General features: G+C 36.0%; 3 protein-coding genes across 7 annotated transcripts; 2 read left to right on the top strand and 1 right to left on the bottom strand.

The window, feature by feature from the left end:
* Positions 1–8: 8 nt before the first annotated feature.
* LOC109011734 (serine/threonine-protein phosphatase 7-like) lies at positions 9–6,901 on the bottom strand. 4 transcript variants are annotated; one of them, XM_018993039.2, is made up of 11 exons: positions 6,732–6,901; positions 5,920–6,349; positions 5,788–5,838; positions 4,880–5,707; positions 4,134–4,601; positions 3,236–3,376; positions 2,156–2,260; positions 1,720–1,842; positions 499–705; positions 350–421; positions 9–278 (listed from the first exon to the last, which is right to left on the bottom strand). In XM_018993039.2, exons 2-11 carry the CDS (start codon positions 6,070–6,072, stop codon positions 237–239), a joined length of 2,190 nt encoding a protein of 729 aa, XP_018848584.1. In that variant the 5' UTR covers positions 6,073–6,349; positions 6,732–6,901; the 3' UTR covers positions 9–236. The 4 variants fall into 4 exon arrangements, with proteins under 4 accessions (XP_018848584.1, XP_035539707.1, XP_018848585.1 ...); XM_035683814.1 differs by having other exon boundaries at positions 22–278; positions 350–705; XM_018993040.2 differs by lacking the exon at positions 350–421 and having other exon boundaries at positions 22–278.
* A 2,379-nt stretch (positions 6,902–9,280) lies between these two features.
* On the top strand, positions 9,281–14,504 carry LOC109011733 (5'-nucleotidase SurE-like). The gene is made up of 10 exons (XM_018993037.2): positions 9,281–9,871; positions 10,351–10,445; positions 10,681–10,748; positions 10,830–10,873; positions 11,101–11,178; positions 11,269–11,422; positions 12,256–12,405; positions 12,614–12,721; positions 13,026–13,091; positions 14,041–14,504. The coding sequence occupies exons 1-10, from the start codon at positions 9,576–9,578 to the stop codon at positions 14,128–14,130; spliced, it is 1,149 nt and encodes a 382-aa protein (XP_018848582.2). The 5' UTR covers positions 9,281–9,575; the 3' UTR covers positions 14,131–14,504.
* Positions 14,505–15,544: 1,040 nt separating this feature from the next.
* Positions 15,545–18,037, top strand: LOC109011732. 2 transcript variants are annotated; one of them, XM_018993036.2, is made up of 4 exons: positions 15,553–15,908; positions 16,924–17,023; positions 17,535–17,642; positions 17,825–18,037. In XM_018993036.2, exons 1-3 carry the CDS (start codon positions 15,641–15,643, stop codon positions 17,605–17,607), a joined length of 441 nt encoding a protein of 146 aa, XP_018848581.1. In that variant the 5' UTR covers positions 15,553–15,640; the 3' UTR covers positions 17,608–17,642; positions 17,825–18,037. The 2 variants fall into 2 exon arrangements, with proteins under 2 accessions (XP_018848580.1, XP_018848581.1); XM_018993035.2 differs by lacking the exon at positions 17,825–18,037 and having other exon boundaries at positions 15,545–15,908; positions 17,535–17,796.
* Positions 18,038–19,672: the final 1,635 nt, after the last annotated feature.

Raw genomic sequence — 19,672 nt, 5'->3', positions numbered from 1 at the left:
TTGAAGTACACAAACAAGATCTTAGTAACCCATTTGAATGAATATGAAATACAAAATCAATTAGTTTGAATAAGTTTAATTACATAAATAAAGACTTTTGGGGAATCAGTAAGCCAAGTTAGTACTTTAGACTCATCGGCATGTGATGTAATTACATTTCCAGAAATTCTTTATTCTGGTGAAGCCTGACATTTCATGCCACTGTTTGACACAACTGCCTTTGCCCCGGAGCTGACCTAGCCATGTCGCCGCCTCTTTTGGCCGTTAATCTCGGCTTCCTACTCATGAAAATCAGATTTAGTTTCTCAAGTGAGACGAACAGAGAAGATAAAAAGTGAACAAAGCTCACCCTTGTTTGAAGCATATGCTTTAGGCCAGCAATAAGCTTGAAAGAGTACTCGTGAGCAGATTTGTGAGGCTCCTGCGGTGAAACACCTTATGTCTAGACCTTTTATGGAGTGTATAGTATGGGTAATAAAAACAGACGCACGCAATTACCTCTATGCCGGGAGGCAGCGGCAGTCCTTCCACCTCAGGAACCTGGGGAACTTGAACGAGCTTGGTGCCACCCTCGTCATCTGGGAACAGAACACTCCAAGAAGGGGGATTAGAAATGCCAAGCTCCTTGAAGTCAACCCCAGAAGTCATCTCAACTGGAGAAGAATCTTGAGATGGAGAGATGGCAGCAGTTGAGGTTTCTCCATGCTGATTAACAAAGAAAGTCCATTTCGTCATATGATTTAATTAATATAACATTGGTGTTTAACATATATTTTTATTTCAGATCAAAAAATAATATCATAGGTGAAAAGGAGAGACAGCTGCTAGGGGCACCATAATCATGCCTGAAGGCCATGGACCCTCAAAATAAACAAGGAAAAACCTCTCAAATTCAAACTGTATCTGTGAAAGCAAGAGTTACCAACCTTGAGATTGGTTAGTTTTCCTAACAGATCGCACTAGAATTGGACACAGAAAATAAACCTATTTGTGATATGTGTAGAAACACTTATTTCTCCCCATAAAAGACTTCATAGGAGGAGTGAGATAACTCCTTATAAAACCCAAAATGAGTTTGTTTCTAAGCCGTGTGGGCCGGTATTTCCGGTATCACCATCCGCCATCGTGGGTAGGTCGTAGGAGCTCATCATCAGTCATAGGTTAACCTGCTCTGATACCATGTAGAAACACCTATTTCTCCCTATAAAAGGTCTCATAGAAAGAGTGAGGTAACTCCTTATAAAACCCAAGATGAGTTTGTTCTTAAGCCGTGTGGGACTTCTCAACAATATGGATTTTTAAAAAACCCAACTCTTTGGTGATAAACTACTTTGGATACTTTCCTCCCGAGCAAAAAGGTGTAGTTTTTTTTTTTTTTTTGGAGTACAAAAAGGTGTAGTTAGGTCTTCAGGGATCGGTTCTTAATTGTACAATTAATTAAAACAGCACTGGAACCTAATTACTTCTACTTTCAAATAAAAGCCTACCCTACGTGCTTCTAACATAACACAATCAAGCTTTAGGTAATCCAATATGTCTGTTTATCAAATATCTCTGTTAAACAAGGGAAGAAGGGAAAGATTATTTCAAAAAAGTGATAATGAACTACTAAGAGTATAAAAGCCTCAATACATGTTAATCGCAGAACCATATATTCACTTACAACCAAACAAAATAAAAATGCGTGCTAATTTTCCTCAAGAAGCTATAACAACTTACCATTGGTCTGAGATCTTGTTCAACTAAATATCTTTCATCTTCATCATCCGATGATGCTATCTCATCTTCATGATTAGATGATACCTTCTTATCTTCGTCGTCAACAGTGACAAAAGGATCTGCCTGCAAAGCAAGTTGCATCGGTTAATTGTATATGCTCAAGTAGGAAGAACCTATAAAAAGTTTTAATTGGTCATTTCCTCGTACTAAAAGATGCACATTGAGCATGACAACATATTCGCGAGCAAGAGGCCCAAATCAAGCCTCCCAAGTGGCAAAGTTTCCGTCTATAATTATTGCATTATTTTCTGTAATATAAATATATTTTTTCCCATTTGTAATCCCTTGTCCCTCATTGTTTTCTTCTTGCCTCCTCACTTGAGAAAGAAATGGTGTCTTGTAAGTACACATGTTCTTAAGTGGTTGGATTCCATGCCTTTGGTCTTTCTACAGCTTTGAATGAGTGGAAGGAAGGAATCTCAAAATTAGGTGACCTAAGTATCGCATACGCTCCTTCATTGGAATACATCTTTCTACCGAACTGCAAGATACACAAGTAGTTGGATGAGATAGGATACGACTCCTGTGCTAAACCAAAAAATATTACAGCTTATGTAGTAGCTGTCATTCGCAATGATGCTGTAGAATACACAAAAACTAGCAAACTAGCAATAAGCAACATATGAGAGATTATGGGAATGAATAGTTGAATGTAGTTTAAAAATTGTTATGTAAGAACACCAAAAGAGCAGACCAAGAGTGCATTGGATTCATCATTTTCTGTTGATATGAGTTTGAGGCCTCTCAATCTTGACAGAATGATTTAATCAAACAGCCTACTAACTGTTGCAATATCCCTATGGTTTTAGCACAATTGCAATTGTAAGTTAAATATTAGTCAAGGAAGTCCATTCACATTGTTTGTTTAAGGGTATCAGACAAGATCCAACATGTCAAGGCATTCATAATGCATTATATTTAGAGAATAGGCCCCCACACACACCATCCAGGTGTTGGATTTTCACCCACTGCTGCAATTGGGTATTAATGACACCAAATGAATATATGAGACAAACTTTGTTTTAACATGACTACGAGATGTACTTTACATGTAAACTAAACTTAAACACGGGAACCAGTTGGACAAACATAAAAATTTTCATCCTACTTTCCACATCAAAGTCACTAATTCTAGTCCTGGTTATAGACTACTACAGTTACTTTCTCAATTGAAAAGTTAGATGACAGACAAATATTGATTAATTATAAAAATTCAAGCACCCTATATATCTTATCATTGAAGTTCACAGTTAAAAGTTTACACTTGGCTATATGGGCATAATGTTAGAATAAAACAATTTAAATGTAAACCGTCCACACACACCATGCTTGTAATTTAGCAAAAACAAAATACAATATGTAGCTAGTTGCAAAGGTTCTCCCTATATGACAATGGAATGTTACTCACAGGATCAATAATACAAGAAAAATAGAAGCTAGAGATAGGAACCTCAACCTGCGGGTAATCTGGAGCACTAAACAGGGTATATAGCTTCCCTGAACCTACATCATGATCCATGCTGTACCCACTTAGCATATCACCAAGATGACACTGACCAGACCTCACATCAGGGCCTTCATGTGATCTAATGATCAACTACAGTAGAGACAAAAGATAGCGTTATACAAGCATCACAAAGTCTATACGTTAGTCTCTTTCCATGTGCGAAACAAGGAGACACGAGAGCTAAAGCAAGAAAATTGAACCAAGACCTAAGTTTAGTGAGTGGCTGGCAATTTATAAAATATTTGCTTAGTGCCTAATAGGTACTCATGATTGTATGTGTTATTAGTGTTGAAAATTCTGAGCAGCTCATCATTGTAAGTGGTGCAATTTTAGCAGCAATAAATGTCCCAACCAAAAGAACACTCAAAGCATTTCATACCCTGATACTTTTATTTGATCCGACATAACCTTGAAATGCCCAGCATCCTTATAAAAGAACAAATGGTAAACAGGCCAGGTCTATATTGCTAGAGTTATCTTTACTTCACTCCCTACAAAGCAAAGAGAATGATGACCTTGGGTTGCACCAAGTCCTAAACCAAGTGGATTTATTTCTTGCCAATTTATCAGAATCTTGGTCTAAAATTCCTTCCAGAAGAACAGTCTTAACTTTAACCTTACTTAGATCTGAGAAAAAATGTCAACAATTTGTTGAGCTGGGACCATTTAAGTGTGTCATCACTAGTAACACTAAGCTTGGAAAGAAAAGGCATAATCCAATACTAGAGAGAGAGAGAGAGAGATGCAATAATAAGATAAATCAGAAAATATGTGATATTTGTTTCATACAAATAGAACATCTAAAATGAGTTCCGTTGTAACAAAATAAGATATAGACAAGTCCTACCTTTAACTTGGACATTTTCAAGAAAGCCTCAGTGTAATCACAACCCCACCATAAACCCCGTCCTCGAGCTTTATTTTTACTCAGACCCTGTCTGTGTGATGGATCCGACCATAGCACATCAGCTAATATTATATTCGAGCCCTCAATTGGAGCATCTATTAGAGATCTTTTAACCTCGGATAACTCTTCCAAAGAGCCAAGCTCTAGCCTCTGTGTCCTTTTTCTTCTAGACCTTCGTGAATAGGCAAAGTGTGTACTACGGAAAAGCCCTCCGTGTGTGGTATAAACAGACCCAGCTATAACTGAAGCCAAAGGGAGTTCTTTAAAGCAATCCAGACATTTATTGTAGACATATTCACCTTGATCACCAAATTTGGTCTTCACCTCCTTCTCAAAACCATATGCCAATGTGCATTCTTTTGACTCATGATTCCCACGGAGCAAATATACTCTATGAGGCATCAAGACCTAAACATCAACGAGTTAAAAATGAAAACTGAAAGAAAAATAAGCAATAGAATCAGTACTAGTGCTTATTTCTTTGACGAAAAAACAGCTAAACCATTTTCAATCAATTATTGAGATGAGATGATAAGCAAGACAGAATAAGCAACGCGAAGTTATTTTTCCAACTCATTTAACGGCTAACAGCCAATAGTAAAATATAATTTTTTTTTAGAACAGAAACGGAAATCAAAGAAATAGACAACCACTACCATTTTAAATAGTCATTAACTTCATCATACCTTCCAAGCCAATAAGAGCAAAAATACCTCCAAACCCCATGCTCCTATATCTACGTAGTTACCATTGAGTACATAAAACTGATTCTCGGAAGGCAAACCCGCATTTTCAAGGAGATAGAGCAAATCATGGAACTGTCCATGAAGGTCACCCACTACAACAACTTTCGAATCCTCTCTTTGACAATCAATCTTCACACAGTTTGATTCTTTGGAAAAGATACTTGAAGCATTATCAATTAGTTTATCCACCACAGTGATTGGCATTATAGCATGAAACTCGGAGGGGGTGTAATCCTGTGATAACTGCTTAAGGGTGGATGTCATATTTTGAATCCAACCTAAGGTAATGCAGTCATCTGGAGGCCAGATAAGAGACTGCAGAAGCAGTGGTCGTGATGAAATCCCCTGCACCTGATTTTTAGCATCATCATTTCTTAACTGAGCTTCCCCCTCTAATGACTCATGTTCAGACATTTTCATTTGTGCCTCTCTATCTTGCACATCATTATCGCTGGCACGTTTTGCCCTAGTCACAGGCCTTTTCTGCACCACATTATGACCATCTTCATTTCTCACCTCAACTTCCACCTCCTGAGACCCTTCAATCATCAGAATTTCTGCACCTCCAACCAGAACATCTATGTTGCTTGGTCGCATTTCCTCACTTTCCAAGCTTTCTCTAATCCACGAATCACTCCCAACACTTGCAACTTTAGCATGTTTACCCGCAATCTCCTTCACCTTTAATAATGAATGAATCTGTTGGTCATCTAAGCCGTTATATGACATCTTACTTAACTTATACACGATATCCCTGCATGCACTGGCCTGCGTGGCATTATTGAATCAATCATCAAGTAACGATGAAAAAAGGTAAAACAACTTGCCATGGTACAAGTAGTGCTTACAATATTCTCAATACTAGTGTGCAAAGCCCTGGTCACATCACTCTTTGTTACCTATAAAACAACAATACAATTAATGAGAGTGATTCGTGTGATAAACCAAATAAATTCCACATACTCACTTCTCTCCCTTACCTTTCTATCTCGATTTTCAACAACCCCACGTGCTATTTCTCTCATTAACACTAGAGAATGCACCCGTTGGTCATCTAAGTTTACAAAAGACATGGCATTTATGCACTCCACAATCTTCTTGCATGCATTTTTAATTCTCCCTTCACGGTCCATGACTACAGGCAGTAATCCAACCCAAATAAGGACAACAAGTATTTACACTTCAATGCAGGTGTCCATATGGCTTGCTGATAAGCTAGTTTAATGGCTCACGAATAGAACAAAATCTTCTATGAAGGTCATGAGCTAGTTTAGTCAAGGAATAAATCTCATGTCAGCTAAAACCCCATTTATTGCCCAAATCAGGACTCCAATTTAATTTCCACTAAAACATCGATTTCCCAAGCACGTCTTCTACTGTAAGGCTTCTTATGATCCGCCATATCCAAATCTGCCATTAGACATGCACAGTTCATCGTCAGGTTGCGGAAGCTACATTTATAACTAGGAAGCACCGATACGGATACGGATACGAAATACGAATACAATAATGATAACGACAGTGATGCATCGTACTTGAAAATCTAGGATACGGATGTAGTAGCGGTACTTATTAAAAAAATTAAAGAAGTGTCCCTCCATTTCCTGGAGTATCTGAATGGATATACACGATGCTTCATAAACATCGCACAGGGCGTCGGATCCCAATGTTGCAGAATCCAAGTCTCCCTTTCTTTCCTTTGAAAGCCGTTGTTTAGATATTGTGGAAGTAATAAGGCCATGAATTCTTTTCTCAAACATGGAAGAAGAAGAAGAAGATAGTGAAAATGTACCTGATCTGGTTTTAGTTCTTCAATTCGCTTCTGGAATTGAATTTGAGGTCGTTGGAACCCTAGGATTTCAAAAATTGAAGGTCCTTACGACTTAGAAACGATAATACGACAAGCGAACCATTGATGTTTTGTGATTGTAATTCTTACAACACTTGAGAGGTAGCAACTTCGCCGACTTGTAGCTTTACAAACTTTGCTGAACCGAGGAGCAATTTATCTGATATTCCTATGATTATTTTACAATTAATTATGTTGTAATGTCATTAAAGTTTTTTTATTTAAATTTTAAATTTTAAAAAATTAATTTCATTTAAGAAATAATTGTAAAAATGATTGAACAAAGAATTAACAATGTTCCTGATTTATTTCTTACATCTATGGTACATTTGGAACCAAATGCATCATGGCTAAGGGACAAGGACACTGTATCAAAACTTAAGAGCAATTATTATTCAACCAATAATATTAAGCATTTTAATTATGGAAAATACTTTAGACATAAAATAATTACATAAAAATAAATTCACAAACTGATATGGCTTGATGTGGTACATCATATTATAAAATTATTTTTATTATAAAATAGATCTAATAGATTTCATAATACCACATAAATTTATAAGTTTACTTTTATATAATATTTTTGTGTATATAACAGTTTCTTTAACAATATTACTTTGGTGTCACACTTGCCACAGTTACATTAAGGAGTATAAAAAGGATTTTATATTTTAGTTGTATTATGATTGATGTCACCCATAATAAATATTATGTTTACAAGAGAGAAGAGATGTACTCCAACCACAAAAATATTGCATAAATTGATGTGTTTTTATAGAATACGTTATATTTACTTTACAATAACATATCACGTTAATTTGTGAATTAGCTTCTACGTGATCTCTTTTTTACTAAAGCATTTATCTTATAAATAGCTTGTTAGTAGTATAACTCTATTTAATTTAAGAATAATATGCATTGCTACTATAGAATAATAGTTTACATTTTTTTTAAAGTTGTATTTTATCAATTATTTAGGCTTCGTTTGAATCATCAACCCATCTCAACTCATCTCAACTCATCATTACAATTTTTTCAAATTCCAACACAAAATATAATAAACTATTCAACTTTTTCAAATTCTAAAATAATAATAATATTAAAAAATAATATTCTAATAATATTTTATTATCTCAACTCAACTCAACTCATTTCAACATCCAGACTCAACCTAGAGGAGAAATGAATACTAATATATAAAATCAATGCTAAGACTGGTTTGAAAAAAATCTACAGCTGAACAATAACAAATACTCTTGGATTTTTTTATTTTGATAATTTATATATATTTTTTAACAAAAATTTTATGTACAGTTATTTTTATATATTATTTGCGTACTCCACTAGGCACTAATGTGATCGATTGCGTCAATTTTTTTAATATAAAATAAATGTTTTAACTAATCACGTCAGTAGAATGCACAAAAAATACGTAAAAATAACCGTATCATAACTATTTTTTTAAAATCTCTTAACTTTTTTTTTTTTTTTCTTACAACTTTGGGTGACCCCCTTGTCTAGTCATTATACAAAATTGAAAATACACCCACTTCTTTTGTATTAAAAAGAGAGGAAAAAAATCACATGTACATCTTAAAACGTGGCTTGGTCAATAAATGTATTTCTTATTTTCTAACATAATAAATGTCAATTTATCACAAATAATATATGAAAACCAAATTTGGCAACTTGCAATAATGTCAACTTCCAAGTCCCAACCGATCAATTATTTGTGTGTGATGTTCTTCATATAATTTATTTAATGTTGCCCACTTCAATAATCAAGAGTAACTTGTTTTTACCAATTCCAACAATATTTATTATTATTATTTTTTAATTATTTCTTATGAGTTGTGTCCACATCCTTACATTTGTTAAGAAAGAATACACACCAATGTATAATTCTCAACAATCTTTGCCTGCAATTCCACTCATGAATCTATAATCTATGCTTCTCCTACCTCTTATAATGTATTATCTCCTTTGAAAGTTTTGCCACAATTCAGCAATAGCTTTGTTATTATCTATACATGTCACCTTTGATAAACATTGGCATCTCTTCTCAAAGTTGGTAAACTAATTTCACAAACCCAATTATACTTTCCCTTGTGTATATATTTTTAAAAAAGTGATACTATCAACTCTTATAATTTAAAAATCAAACTGACATGACTTGATATGATATTTTAGATTGTAAAATTATTTTTATTATAAAGTATATTTAACGTATCATTAAAATTCATGCCAGTTTATGAATTTATTTTTACGTGATCTATTTGTGACTGTTGTATGCCTAAAAAAAATAAACATAAAAATTAAATCATCCCACATATGTCATGATATGCTCATAGCATTCTTGATTTCTTGTTACAAGTTCATGTGAATACATTGCGTTTTATTTGCTGTTTTTCTTTAAAAATAAATTTTATTTATAACAACGATATTCGTATGCTCAACAGTTTCAACAGTTGGAAACTTGTTGCAGATGCTTCTCTCGCGGGTGCAGAGTGATAAAGGTTGTAGGTATCTGAATCCGACATTGACTCATGGCAAAAGTTACACTAACTGCAACTGCAAGTAATCATTCTCTCTCTTTCGAAAATAACTCCGTTTGAAGCGGTCCATCTATTCTATCCTTTGCACTTTCAGCGCTTTCTATCCTTCCTCCTCTTCCTCCTTCTAATTCCCCTGCATCTCTCTCTAGGCTTTTGATTCCATTCGTCTAGACCCAAAAGATCCTTCTCTCCCTCGCCCCTTTTCTAGAGAATCTCTTGTGTCTATCCTATGACTTCGACTTCCGCGAAGAACAACTTATTCCCTCCTGGTCTCGTCTCCAATCTCCAACAAGTTCTCAGCAAGAAGAACAATGAAGGCGAAGCCAACAGAGAAAGCGACCAAGCCAAAGACAACGTCGAATCCACTGACCCATCTGCTTCCACCTCGGAGGAGGCTATAGAGACTTCCAAGCCCATTGTGCTGGTCACCAATGCTGACGGGATTGACTCCCCCGGCCTTGTGTACCTCGTTGAAGCTCTGGTTCGTGAAGGGTTATACAATGTCCATGTCTGCGCTCCGCAATCGTGGGTTATCCCTTTCGATTTTCCGCTCTTTCCTGTTTTTCTTTTTCGCTTATTTCCTCCTGTGCTTCTTCATTTTTTGTTTTTTTCATTTTACTTGTGTTTCCCTTTATTTTATTATCTGGGCAATGGCATGTGATTTTTCCTTTTGATTGTTTGATTGCTTATTAGTATATTTTTTGCGCTTTTTTCACGTGGGCGTCTTTCCTTTCCGGCATTGGCATTTGAGCTTTTTTTTCCTATGTTCTGTTGCTACTTTATGTCAGTTTAATCACTTGACATGCGGTTTCTCTGTGGTAATTAACTGATTGGTTTACTTTACTTTCTGTGCTTGTTTCTCTTAATTACGTTGGTTTTTAAGTTATTTTTGGTCTCGTATTCGTATAATTTTATAGAGGTATATGGTTTTCTTTCGTTTAGAGTATTGGTATTGAAGCTGGGATTCTATTATGATTTGTCAGTTTATGATTCGGTTGCTTTAGGGACAAATCACTGTCGGGTCATTCTGTGACTCTTGGAGAAATGGTTTCTGTGAGTTCTGCCGAGTTCGATGGTGCCCCAGCTTTTGAAGTTTCAGGTATGCAGCATGATTCATTCCTTATGTTCTCGTACCTTGTTCTTTTTGTCCCAAGTTTTTTTAATCAATCTTTTCAGATGTGCTACCATTGAAATTGTTTTCTATTTTTTGAACTTTTGATTTCTTGCTTGTTTATTTTCATTTATGCTTATAAAATGGGGCAACCATAATGTGGGCTTGTGGTTTCATCGTGGTTGCTGATGGTAATAGGCCTGATCATCATTCTTTCACTCAGGAACTCCCGTGGATTGTGTCTCATTAGCATTATCAGGGGCATTATTTTCTTGGTCAAAGCCTCTTCTGGTTAGCATTTATATGATGTTGTCAATGTGACCATATATAGATTCTGGTGCCTAGAAGATTCATAAATGATCTGATTTTCAGGTGATTAGTGGAATTAATCGGGGACCAAGCTGTGGCCATCACATGTAAGTTTAGAGCAGTGAGCTAACCTTTTCCTTGTATGAGAGGATTGGGAAGGAGTACCTCTTTGTTATTTGTATTATCCTGTTTTCTCTAAATTGGGGTGAAGTTTGGGATTCATGTTTAATCACATTTGCCCTAGTTATATATTTCTGTTGTTAATTCTTTTCCTTGGTAGCTTCTAGCCCTTATCTGAAGATCCAGGATTTTTAATAACTGAAATTTCAACCAGGTTTTACTCAGGTGTTATTGCTGGAGCTAGGGAGGCATTGATATGTGGTGTGCCATCATTGTCAATATCACTGAATTGGTGACCTGATTAATCTTTCTCTTAGGAATTCGAGCTCTTATCTCTTATTTAGTTGATAGAGTAATTCTCTGGTGGTATAATCTATTGCAGGAAGAAGGATGAAAGTCAAGAGACTGATTTTAAGGATGCAGTTGCTATTTGCTTACCTTTAATAAATGCTGCTACCAGGGATATTGAAAAAGGGCTTTTCCCCAAAAGCTGCTCTCTGAATATAGAGGTTCCTACTTCTCCTTCGTCAAAAAAGGTGTGGACCCTTGAAGTACCATATTAAGGATATAGGTTGCTAATTAAAAGTTTTATTTGGTATGTTATTTTCATTTCATAGATGTATTTAAGGTGTATTTTGAAACCCTTTTCAGGAAAATAACCTTTCATCAGGCAATTGTCTTTGTAGTTAAGGTGAAGGTGAAGGTAGACTCTTTTGAGAGGTTATTAGGAGTGAGAAACCATGTACCATATGGTGAAAGGGTATGAAAAAAAAGTTTAGTTATTAATGATAGATGCAACCTTTATTGATTGGTCAATGAATCTGTATAACGAACTCTTGAGAAGAGTTCAAAATACATTCAAAATGCTTGCTTCTTGTTGCCAGTGAAGTGCTCTTGGTTGTATTATATGAGTTGGTGAAAGCAGATGTTCAAATGCCCTATCTTGATTCTTGGAGAAGTAGCCTTATTTTTATGTTTGAAATTTAGAAAGAAAAATGTCTCCATGCTCGAGACAATAACCCTTGTCCCACGTTTAAACCTTGGAATAGCTTAATCAACTAAACTAGATTGCTTGTGTTTTGCACACTTCTAATTCCTCTAGATCCTCTGTTGGGAAGCCACTCTGACTTAATCTGCCGTGACCTATTGAGTTTCTCATCACTTGTTTTAGTATAGCTCCCCCCACCTCTGGTCATTTTTGGATAAATCCTTGCTTTGAGGTCCTGAGGATATTAAATTCTTTTGGGACTAATTATTTTATTTTGCCTTTTGATATATTTGATGAACAGGAGGTGTTGGAGGGAGGACCGACGAACTACTTATTGTGGTTGGTTAACTACTTTACTTGAAATCTTTTCTTTTTTGACAGGGTTTCAAATTGACCAAGCAAAGTATGTGGAGATCCACGCTTAACTGGCAGGCTGTTTCAGCTAACCGGTATCCTGCTGGACATTTCATGTCCAATCAACAGAGCCTTGGCATTCAGCTTGCACAGCTTGGCCGAGATGCCTCTGCTGCAGTCAGTAGCTCTTACTGAGAATCTTGGAATTCTTTTATTTTTTTAAAATATTTTTATTATAATTGGAAACTCCATAAGGAAAATTACTTATTAAAAAAGGAAAATAATTATAATGATAATGGATTAGTAAAATATTAATAATAATGGAAGGGTTATACTGCATTTTTTCAGTTTTCATTTTTGGACTCTATTGTTTTTTGTAATTCAGGGTGCTGCTCGCCGTATGACCACACAAAAGAAGAATGTGGAGATTGAATCAATTGGAGTTGCAGGAAAATCCGATTCCAACCGAGTGAAGAAGCACTTCCGGCTTGAGGTATACAAAAAAAAAAATCTATCAATTTTAGGTTACTTTTAGAAGCAACTTAATAAGTGGTTTTGACTGCTGCGAAAATGCTTTTTGATAATTACTTATAAAAAAAAATTGCTTTTTGATAATTATTGTGGTTGAAAAATAAAAAAGGTCTCTAAAATTTTTCAAGAAAGGAGTTTTCCATATTGCTGTAGGGGCATCAAACCACCACCCAAAATAAATATATAAATAAGCCCATCCCAATGAAAGTATTTGAAAGTGTTTCATGAAGTGATGAACTAAGGCATGGGCATACTTGTATTTGCAGTTCCTGGATAAAGATCAGGAAGAGACTGAGGACGATCTGGATTTCAGAGCACTTGAAAGTGGATTTGTAAGTAGAGAATATGTATTTTCGGATTTTCTTTTTCATGTTATCTTATCATTTGATCATTTAGAAATGAAATGACTAGATTTAGATTTTCACAAGTACCGTCTGGATGGGGTCAGCTCCTTTCCCCACTGTTTTTTTCTCCCGTAACTCTTCCAGTTCAAACAATTTTAATAAATGGCTAATGGTCGCAATGAAAGAGTGGATTCCACTTGCCTGTACGATTGGTGATTGTACTGGAAAGGGATAAAAGAAAAAGTACCTGGAAAGCAATCCTAGAAAACTTTAGTAATACTTAGCATGTGCAGGTAAAAGTTGTGATGCATATGGTCACAGCTGGACTTCTTGCCATAATCACTGAATGAACGTTGCTCTATTCATATTTAATTTCTTGGCTCAAACTTAGGAGTCGTTTGGATATAGAAACACTCTCAATCCATCTAATTTCATCATTACAACTTTTTCAAATTCCCGCACAAAATATAATAAACAATTCAATTTTTTCAAATCCCAAAATAATAAAAATATTTTAACAATATTTTATTTAACTTTAATATAAAACTATCTCATCTCATCTCACTATCTAAACAGCTCCTTAATGTCGGTGAGGAATTTCTATAAGTTTTGAATAAAACACAAATGATAAATTTTAGTCTGATTTTTCCTTTGGGACACGAGGGATGCCTGAAGCATGAATATGCTTCATGTCTTCCATGTAAATTGAAGTAATATTTGAAGTTTGAACTGTTACTTGCTGTTTGGGGGTGGTTTTAGTATTTTTAGCATCTGCATTCTCGTCTCTCATATGATTTGGATGCTTTTCTGGGGGTGGTTTTAGTATTTTTAGCATCTGCATTCTCGTCTCTCATATGATTTGGATGCTTTTCTGTCTTTTTCGTTGTTACCATTATCTTCCTTGGTTGCTGATTCTGGTGTCTCCTTGGTGGGGCAGGTTGCAGTAACTCCTCTTACTGTTTCTCCATATACTGAGAGGGACATTCTAACAGCTGCCTCAGACTGGATCTCTGCTGCACTTCATTGAGAGCAATAAAAGCTTCCTCAGTCCAGTGTGATTAGTGTGCATTTGGAATTCTGATGTATAAAAACTCTTATGGATCTGCTGTTCTGATAGTCTAGTCATTAGTGAACAATTAACTTGCTGGTCTTCTCCATTGTTCTAAGTTCTTTAATCTCTTATTTCTGTTGTGAGAAGCAAACGCTTCCTGTCATCTTTTTGGCATGTTTTAGAGTGTCTTGCTTTTTTATCTCTGTGTTTTTTGTTTTTTTTTTTTTGGTTTTTTCTTTGTAACACAGTTGTCTTTTCCGTACCAAAATTGTGGATCAGCTTGTAAATGGACGGTTTCTTCTGTCTGCTAGTTTCTGTTATATAGTACACAGGTTGACTTTTGTGTTTTTCCCAGAAACTGAATTATCAAACAAAAGAATCTTGTGTTTTCTAGCTTCAATTCAACTTCCTGTTGAGTACTGGCAGTGATTTGAAATGAATGGAAGGATCTGGTTTGTACAGGAGTAAAGTATGATTGAATTTGAAATTTGCTGCAAATTGAACATATGAGAAACGATATATACAAGTCATAAATATATAAATTTTACTTAAATTTTATATAAAAAAGTGGATATTATTGTGAAAAAGTGTAAAAAAACTCACTTTTTTTTGTGGGCTCAGATTTTTACAAAAGGCTTGCACATTTAAAAATTGTACCTATCATTACTCTTAAGATTTGGTCTAACTGGGTTTTTTGTCTTTATTTTTTGAGCAACTTTGAACCTAGTTTGGTGACATTTTATAATTTTGTTGTGACAAATTGGCCACAAGCAACGAATGTTGAGTTTTACTACTTACAAGTTTACATTATTATTATGGAACGAAGATAATAATAAAGATTTTAAAATTCAAATATATTTTTCTCGTAACTTATATGTGAGATTTTTATATCAATATTGTATTTGGCGTGTTAATAAATAAGTTTATAAAATAAAAATTTCTCTAATTTTAGGATGCAATATTCCCACGAAGCACATACAACAAACAATTGGCACCAATCCCAACTGTAATTGACCAAGGTAATTGAGTTTGGATAGTGAGTTGAGATGTGACGAGATTATTTTAAATGAATTGAATAAAATATTATTAGAATATTATATTTTAATAATATTATTATTTTAAGATTTAAAAAATTTGAACTGTTTATTATATTTTATGTAAGAATTCAAAAAAATTGTAATAATAAAATGAAATAAAATAAGATGAATTGAGATAATTTGTCACACCAAACGAATCCAAACGGGACGTGAATCGGTTCAATCTCATTCCCAAGCGAGTATATAACTTAACTAAAACTATTCTGAAAGCCATTGCAACCAAACACGGCCTTACATTTTGTCATCAAGCCCACTATCATTAACGGCCCAATATCGTCCCCAGCTAAAATCCCACATATACCCCCACCCCTTTCTCATGCGCTCTCTCTCTCTCTCTCTCTCTCTCTAGGGTTTTAGCAGAACCATTACCATTTCTTTGCGAAAGAAAAATGGCTTCCAAGACCCTATTCCGAACCGGAGCTTCTGTTCTGAACCGGTTCTTTGTCAACTCGTTTCTTCACCCAAACCAGAATCCCAATAACCAAATCGCACCTCACGTCCTCGATATCTGTCCGAAGCTCCTCCCATCGCTCTCCAAGTCCCAGATCTCCCTCCAATTGCCGCAGAAAAACGACGCCGAATCTCTGAGAAAAGCTACCTCTGAGGGGTTCCTTTACCCCTGTGGCCTCCCTTCTCTCAGGTTCTTCTTACCAGACGGTACTCTCTCCTCTCTCTCTCTCTCTCTCTCTCTCTGTGCGCGTGCGCGTGTTCAGTTTCGGAGTATAAGGATCGAGTATATTTTGTTAATGCTCAGTTGGTTGGTTAGAAAACAGGATCGTGCTCCAGTGAAAAGTATATTTAGTTTTTTCTGCTATTCTCCATTTCCTTGATAGGGAAAGAGAATAGTAGTGCATTTGGATATATAATCGTCAACAAATAGGTTTCTTCCATTAATATTTATTTTGTTTTTAATAACTGAACAAGACGATCCAATTTCCATCAAACTTTAGTGTTCTTCAAAAATGACAAACGAAAGATACTTTAGTTGCTTTAGCCTCTGCTGCCGTTATTTTTTCGTTGAGGGGAAAGTTCTTGGACTCTGCAGAAATAATCTTACCTTGGAATTCGCTTTGGCAACTTTGATGATTTGCAATTGTGCTTCTTCCTTAATTTCTTTTCCTTTGGTTTTGGGAAGGATGGATCTGCTGATGGTGTATCCAGATAGCTAATAAGGCATTTTTTTAACGAGAAATAAATTAGGAAGCAAGGTTCAGAATTTAAGTGGTATTGCCATGCAGGTTTACACATGTTGCGGCGATGATATTTTCAAATGTCATGGTGCAGTATCTGGGAACTGATATTATGGGAGGAAGATGTTGGCTATTGCGGGGACACATTTGCCTAAGTATTAATAATGTACAAAGTCATCTCAAAATTCTGCCATAAGCAATTGCTTCCATTACTAGTTTAATGCAGAAGCAGGGTTTTGTAATATATTTTTTGAACTTTTTTTCGTCTTGTGTTTGTGTTTCTATGTCCGTGTTGTGAGGGTCTGAATTACTAGATCATGATGTTGGCAAGTGTTTCGATATGGGAACTGTTTTTTTGAAGTCATATCCCAATAAGACTTTGGCTAGACTTATCGAGCGTTGGATCCAAAGTTTAGTAATCTACATCACTTTATCTGTTCCCTTTTGGTTTCTGCATAACTGGTAGGTGTTCTGTTCTGCAGGAGATGTTTCTTCTTCAAATGAGCCAATGCTTTTATTTCCCAAAAGGACTTTCCAACCTAGCCTCATCCGGCGTAAGAGGAATCATGGCTTCTTTGCTCGGTACATCTCTTAATCTTTGTCTCTCTCTCTTTGTCTCTCTCTCTCTCTCTTCCAGTCCCCCCCCCCCCCCCCCAACAAAGAAAAACCAAGAAAACCACAAAAGAAAAGACGCTGCATAAAATATTTATCAAAAACATTCGATGGTTTTGCTAATTACATGAGATATGTAGTGCATTAGGCTATCAGCTTTTAACTACAAGGGTCTGTGGGACTAGTTTGCTTCATGTTGGCCATATTTGAACTTCTTGGGAAATCATATAGCTAGTGTACTTGCATGTACAGTTTGTTTTATTGCTAGATAGAGCTTATTCAAGTGCTCATATGATCAATCTGCAAACTAAATCGGATATTGTTTGAAATTTTTTCCACATATTGATGGTCAAGTATCTGGCTTCTTGCTTGTGTTTAGTGGCTTTATGTTTTACTTGTGTATGAAAAATTGTGAATGGTGAAAGGAAGATGTTCCACTTTTTGTTTGCATGTTGGCTGATGTACTTTTTCACGCGAACAGCAAGGCAACCAAGGGTGGGAGGCGAGTCATTGCTCGAAGAATAGCGAAAGGCCGGGCAAGAATTACGGCCTAGCTAGCATCTTTGCCTCTTGTTTTGAGTGAAATCAGGTCCTATATATTGATGAACTTGTAGCTTTATGTGTTTGATCTTTTTGTTTTCGTACCCCATGGAAATGAATTTAATTTTAAGATGGTCCGGAAAGTCTTGGAATACAGATTAGCTTTTACTAAGGATACAAGAACTTTGCAATATTTGACATTATTTTGATGACTTTTTCTTATTTGTATAGGTAGAGAGAAGGAAAGAAAAAAGAGATGAGTTGGAGAAAAAACCGAAAACGTATATTAGACAGTGTATAAATAAGGGAATTCATCTCATCTCATCTCATCTCATTGTATTGTAGTGCCTATATATACATGAAGGAAAAAATAAAAAAGAGAATAAAGTTTGTTACAAATGATAGTAGAGAATAACAATATATTTCCTCTATGGTTCTACTCTAGACTGCACACCAACTGTTTGTGTATTGTTCTACTCTTATATGGCTGAGGATGACACATGGTTACATCCATTTGTAGTGTAACTAACTTGGTATGAAAGAGACGTTCAATAAATGGTAAAAATGAAGAGAAAATTTGAGTGACATCGGATTTTAATTTAATTGGAAAAATCCAAGTGAAACGGGTGTAAGAGTCAACAAAAGAAAGATAGTAACTATAACCATTTCATGAGACATAGTGGGTTGGGCCCCATAGATCGGCACATATTAATTCCAAAGGCCTAGTATAATGAGCTTGATTTGAAGAAAACGAAAACTGATGACATTTAGCAAGGGGACACTCAGGACATTGAAAACTAGATTTTGTGGGGGAAAAGGGCAAGTACTTGGCGTGCAGTACACGAGACACTAATGCTAAGAAGGGATTCCCAAGCCGTCGATGCCATTGATTAATGGAGGTTTTTTCACCAACATGGACAAATAGGGACGACGGAGAAGGCACGGCTGAGGGAAAGATGTAAAGTCCATCACGCGTTGGATAGGTGAGGAGGAGTTTCCCCGTATGCTTGTCCTTCACAAAAAAATGAATGGAATGAAACTCAAAATAACAAGAGTTGTCAATGCAAAATTGAAGAACTGAAACAAGGTTTTTAGTGATGGATGGAATGTGCAATAAATTGTGAAAAAGAAAAGAAGAAGAGTTGAGGGAGAGAGAGGAGTTATCGAAGGTTTGGATGGGAAGACTTGTGCCGTCACCCACTCGAATTGTCTCATCACCTGCATATGCTTCAGTTGACAGATTCAAGTTAGAGAGATCATTAGTGAGATGATGAGTTGCTGCATAATTGGGGTACCAAACCAAATCTGAAGGTGGAGTTTGGGCAGAGTAATTTGCAGAAAAAGTTATTGGTGCTTCAAATTGGTAAGAATGGTTGAATCGATGGATTGAAGTGCAACATGTCCGGCCTTATTGCACATTTGACAGGTGGGGTGTTGAGCATTGTAGTGCTGGGAAGAGTTGGTTGCAAAGGGTGGTCTACCACCATGACCATTGTAAGGGGAGTGTCCTCGGCTACGACCTTGTCGTCCACCCTGAGAGAATCCTCGACCACATTGGTCTCGTGTGAAGGAACTGAAATTTGCAAATAGCTCAAAAGAAGAAAGAACAAATCGGTTAGTGTGAGATCATCTGTTTTCATGGATGAGGAGTTGGTAAAGTTCATGAGAGGAGATGAGTTCAACTCGGGTAGTAATAGAGGTGACAAATGACTTGTATAAGGATCCTAATCCATTTAGTAGATAGGTGACAAGCTCTTTGTCTGAGAGGGGGACTACCAGTAGCAGCAAGAGAATCGGCAAGGAGATACACTTTGCCAAAGTAATCTGAGATTGTTTGCTAACATCGTGTGAGGTTGGTGAGTTGAAAACGGACTTGAAATTCTTTGACCTGGGAATGGGAAGAAAACATAGAGGGGAGGGAAGTCCATAGTTGATGGGTTGTGGTAGATGATAAAATATGGCCTAGAATGAATTCTGAGAGAGATGAGAAGAGTATGCTTAGCACGAGTTGGTCTGTATGACATCATGATTGGAAAGCTGGATTGGGTTTTGGTACATCATCAGAGGTATCAGGGAGAA

Source organism: Juglans regia, chromosome 12 (assembly GCF_001411555.2).
Source record: "Juglans regia cultivar Chandler chromosome 12, Walnut 2.0, whole genome shotgun sequence".
Lineage (NCBI taxonomy): Eukaryota > Viridiplantae > Streptophyta > Magnoliopsida > Fagales > Juglandaceae > Juglans > Juglans regia.
Note: the sequence above shows the minus strand (reverse complement) of the source record. Positions and strands in the feature narration are given on the sequence as shown.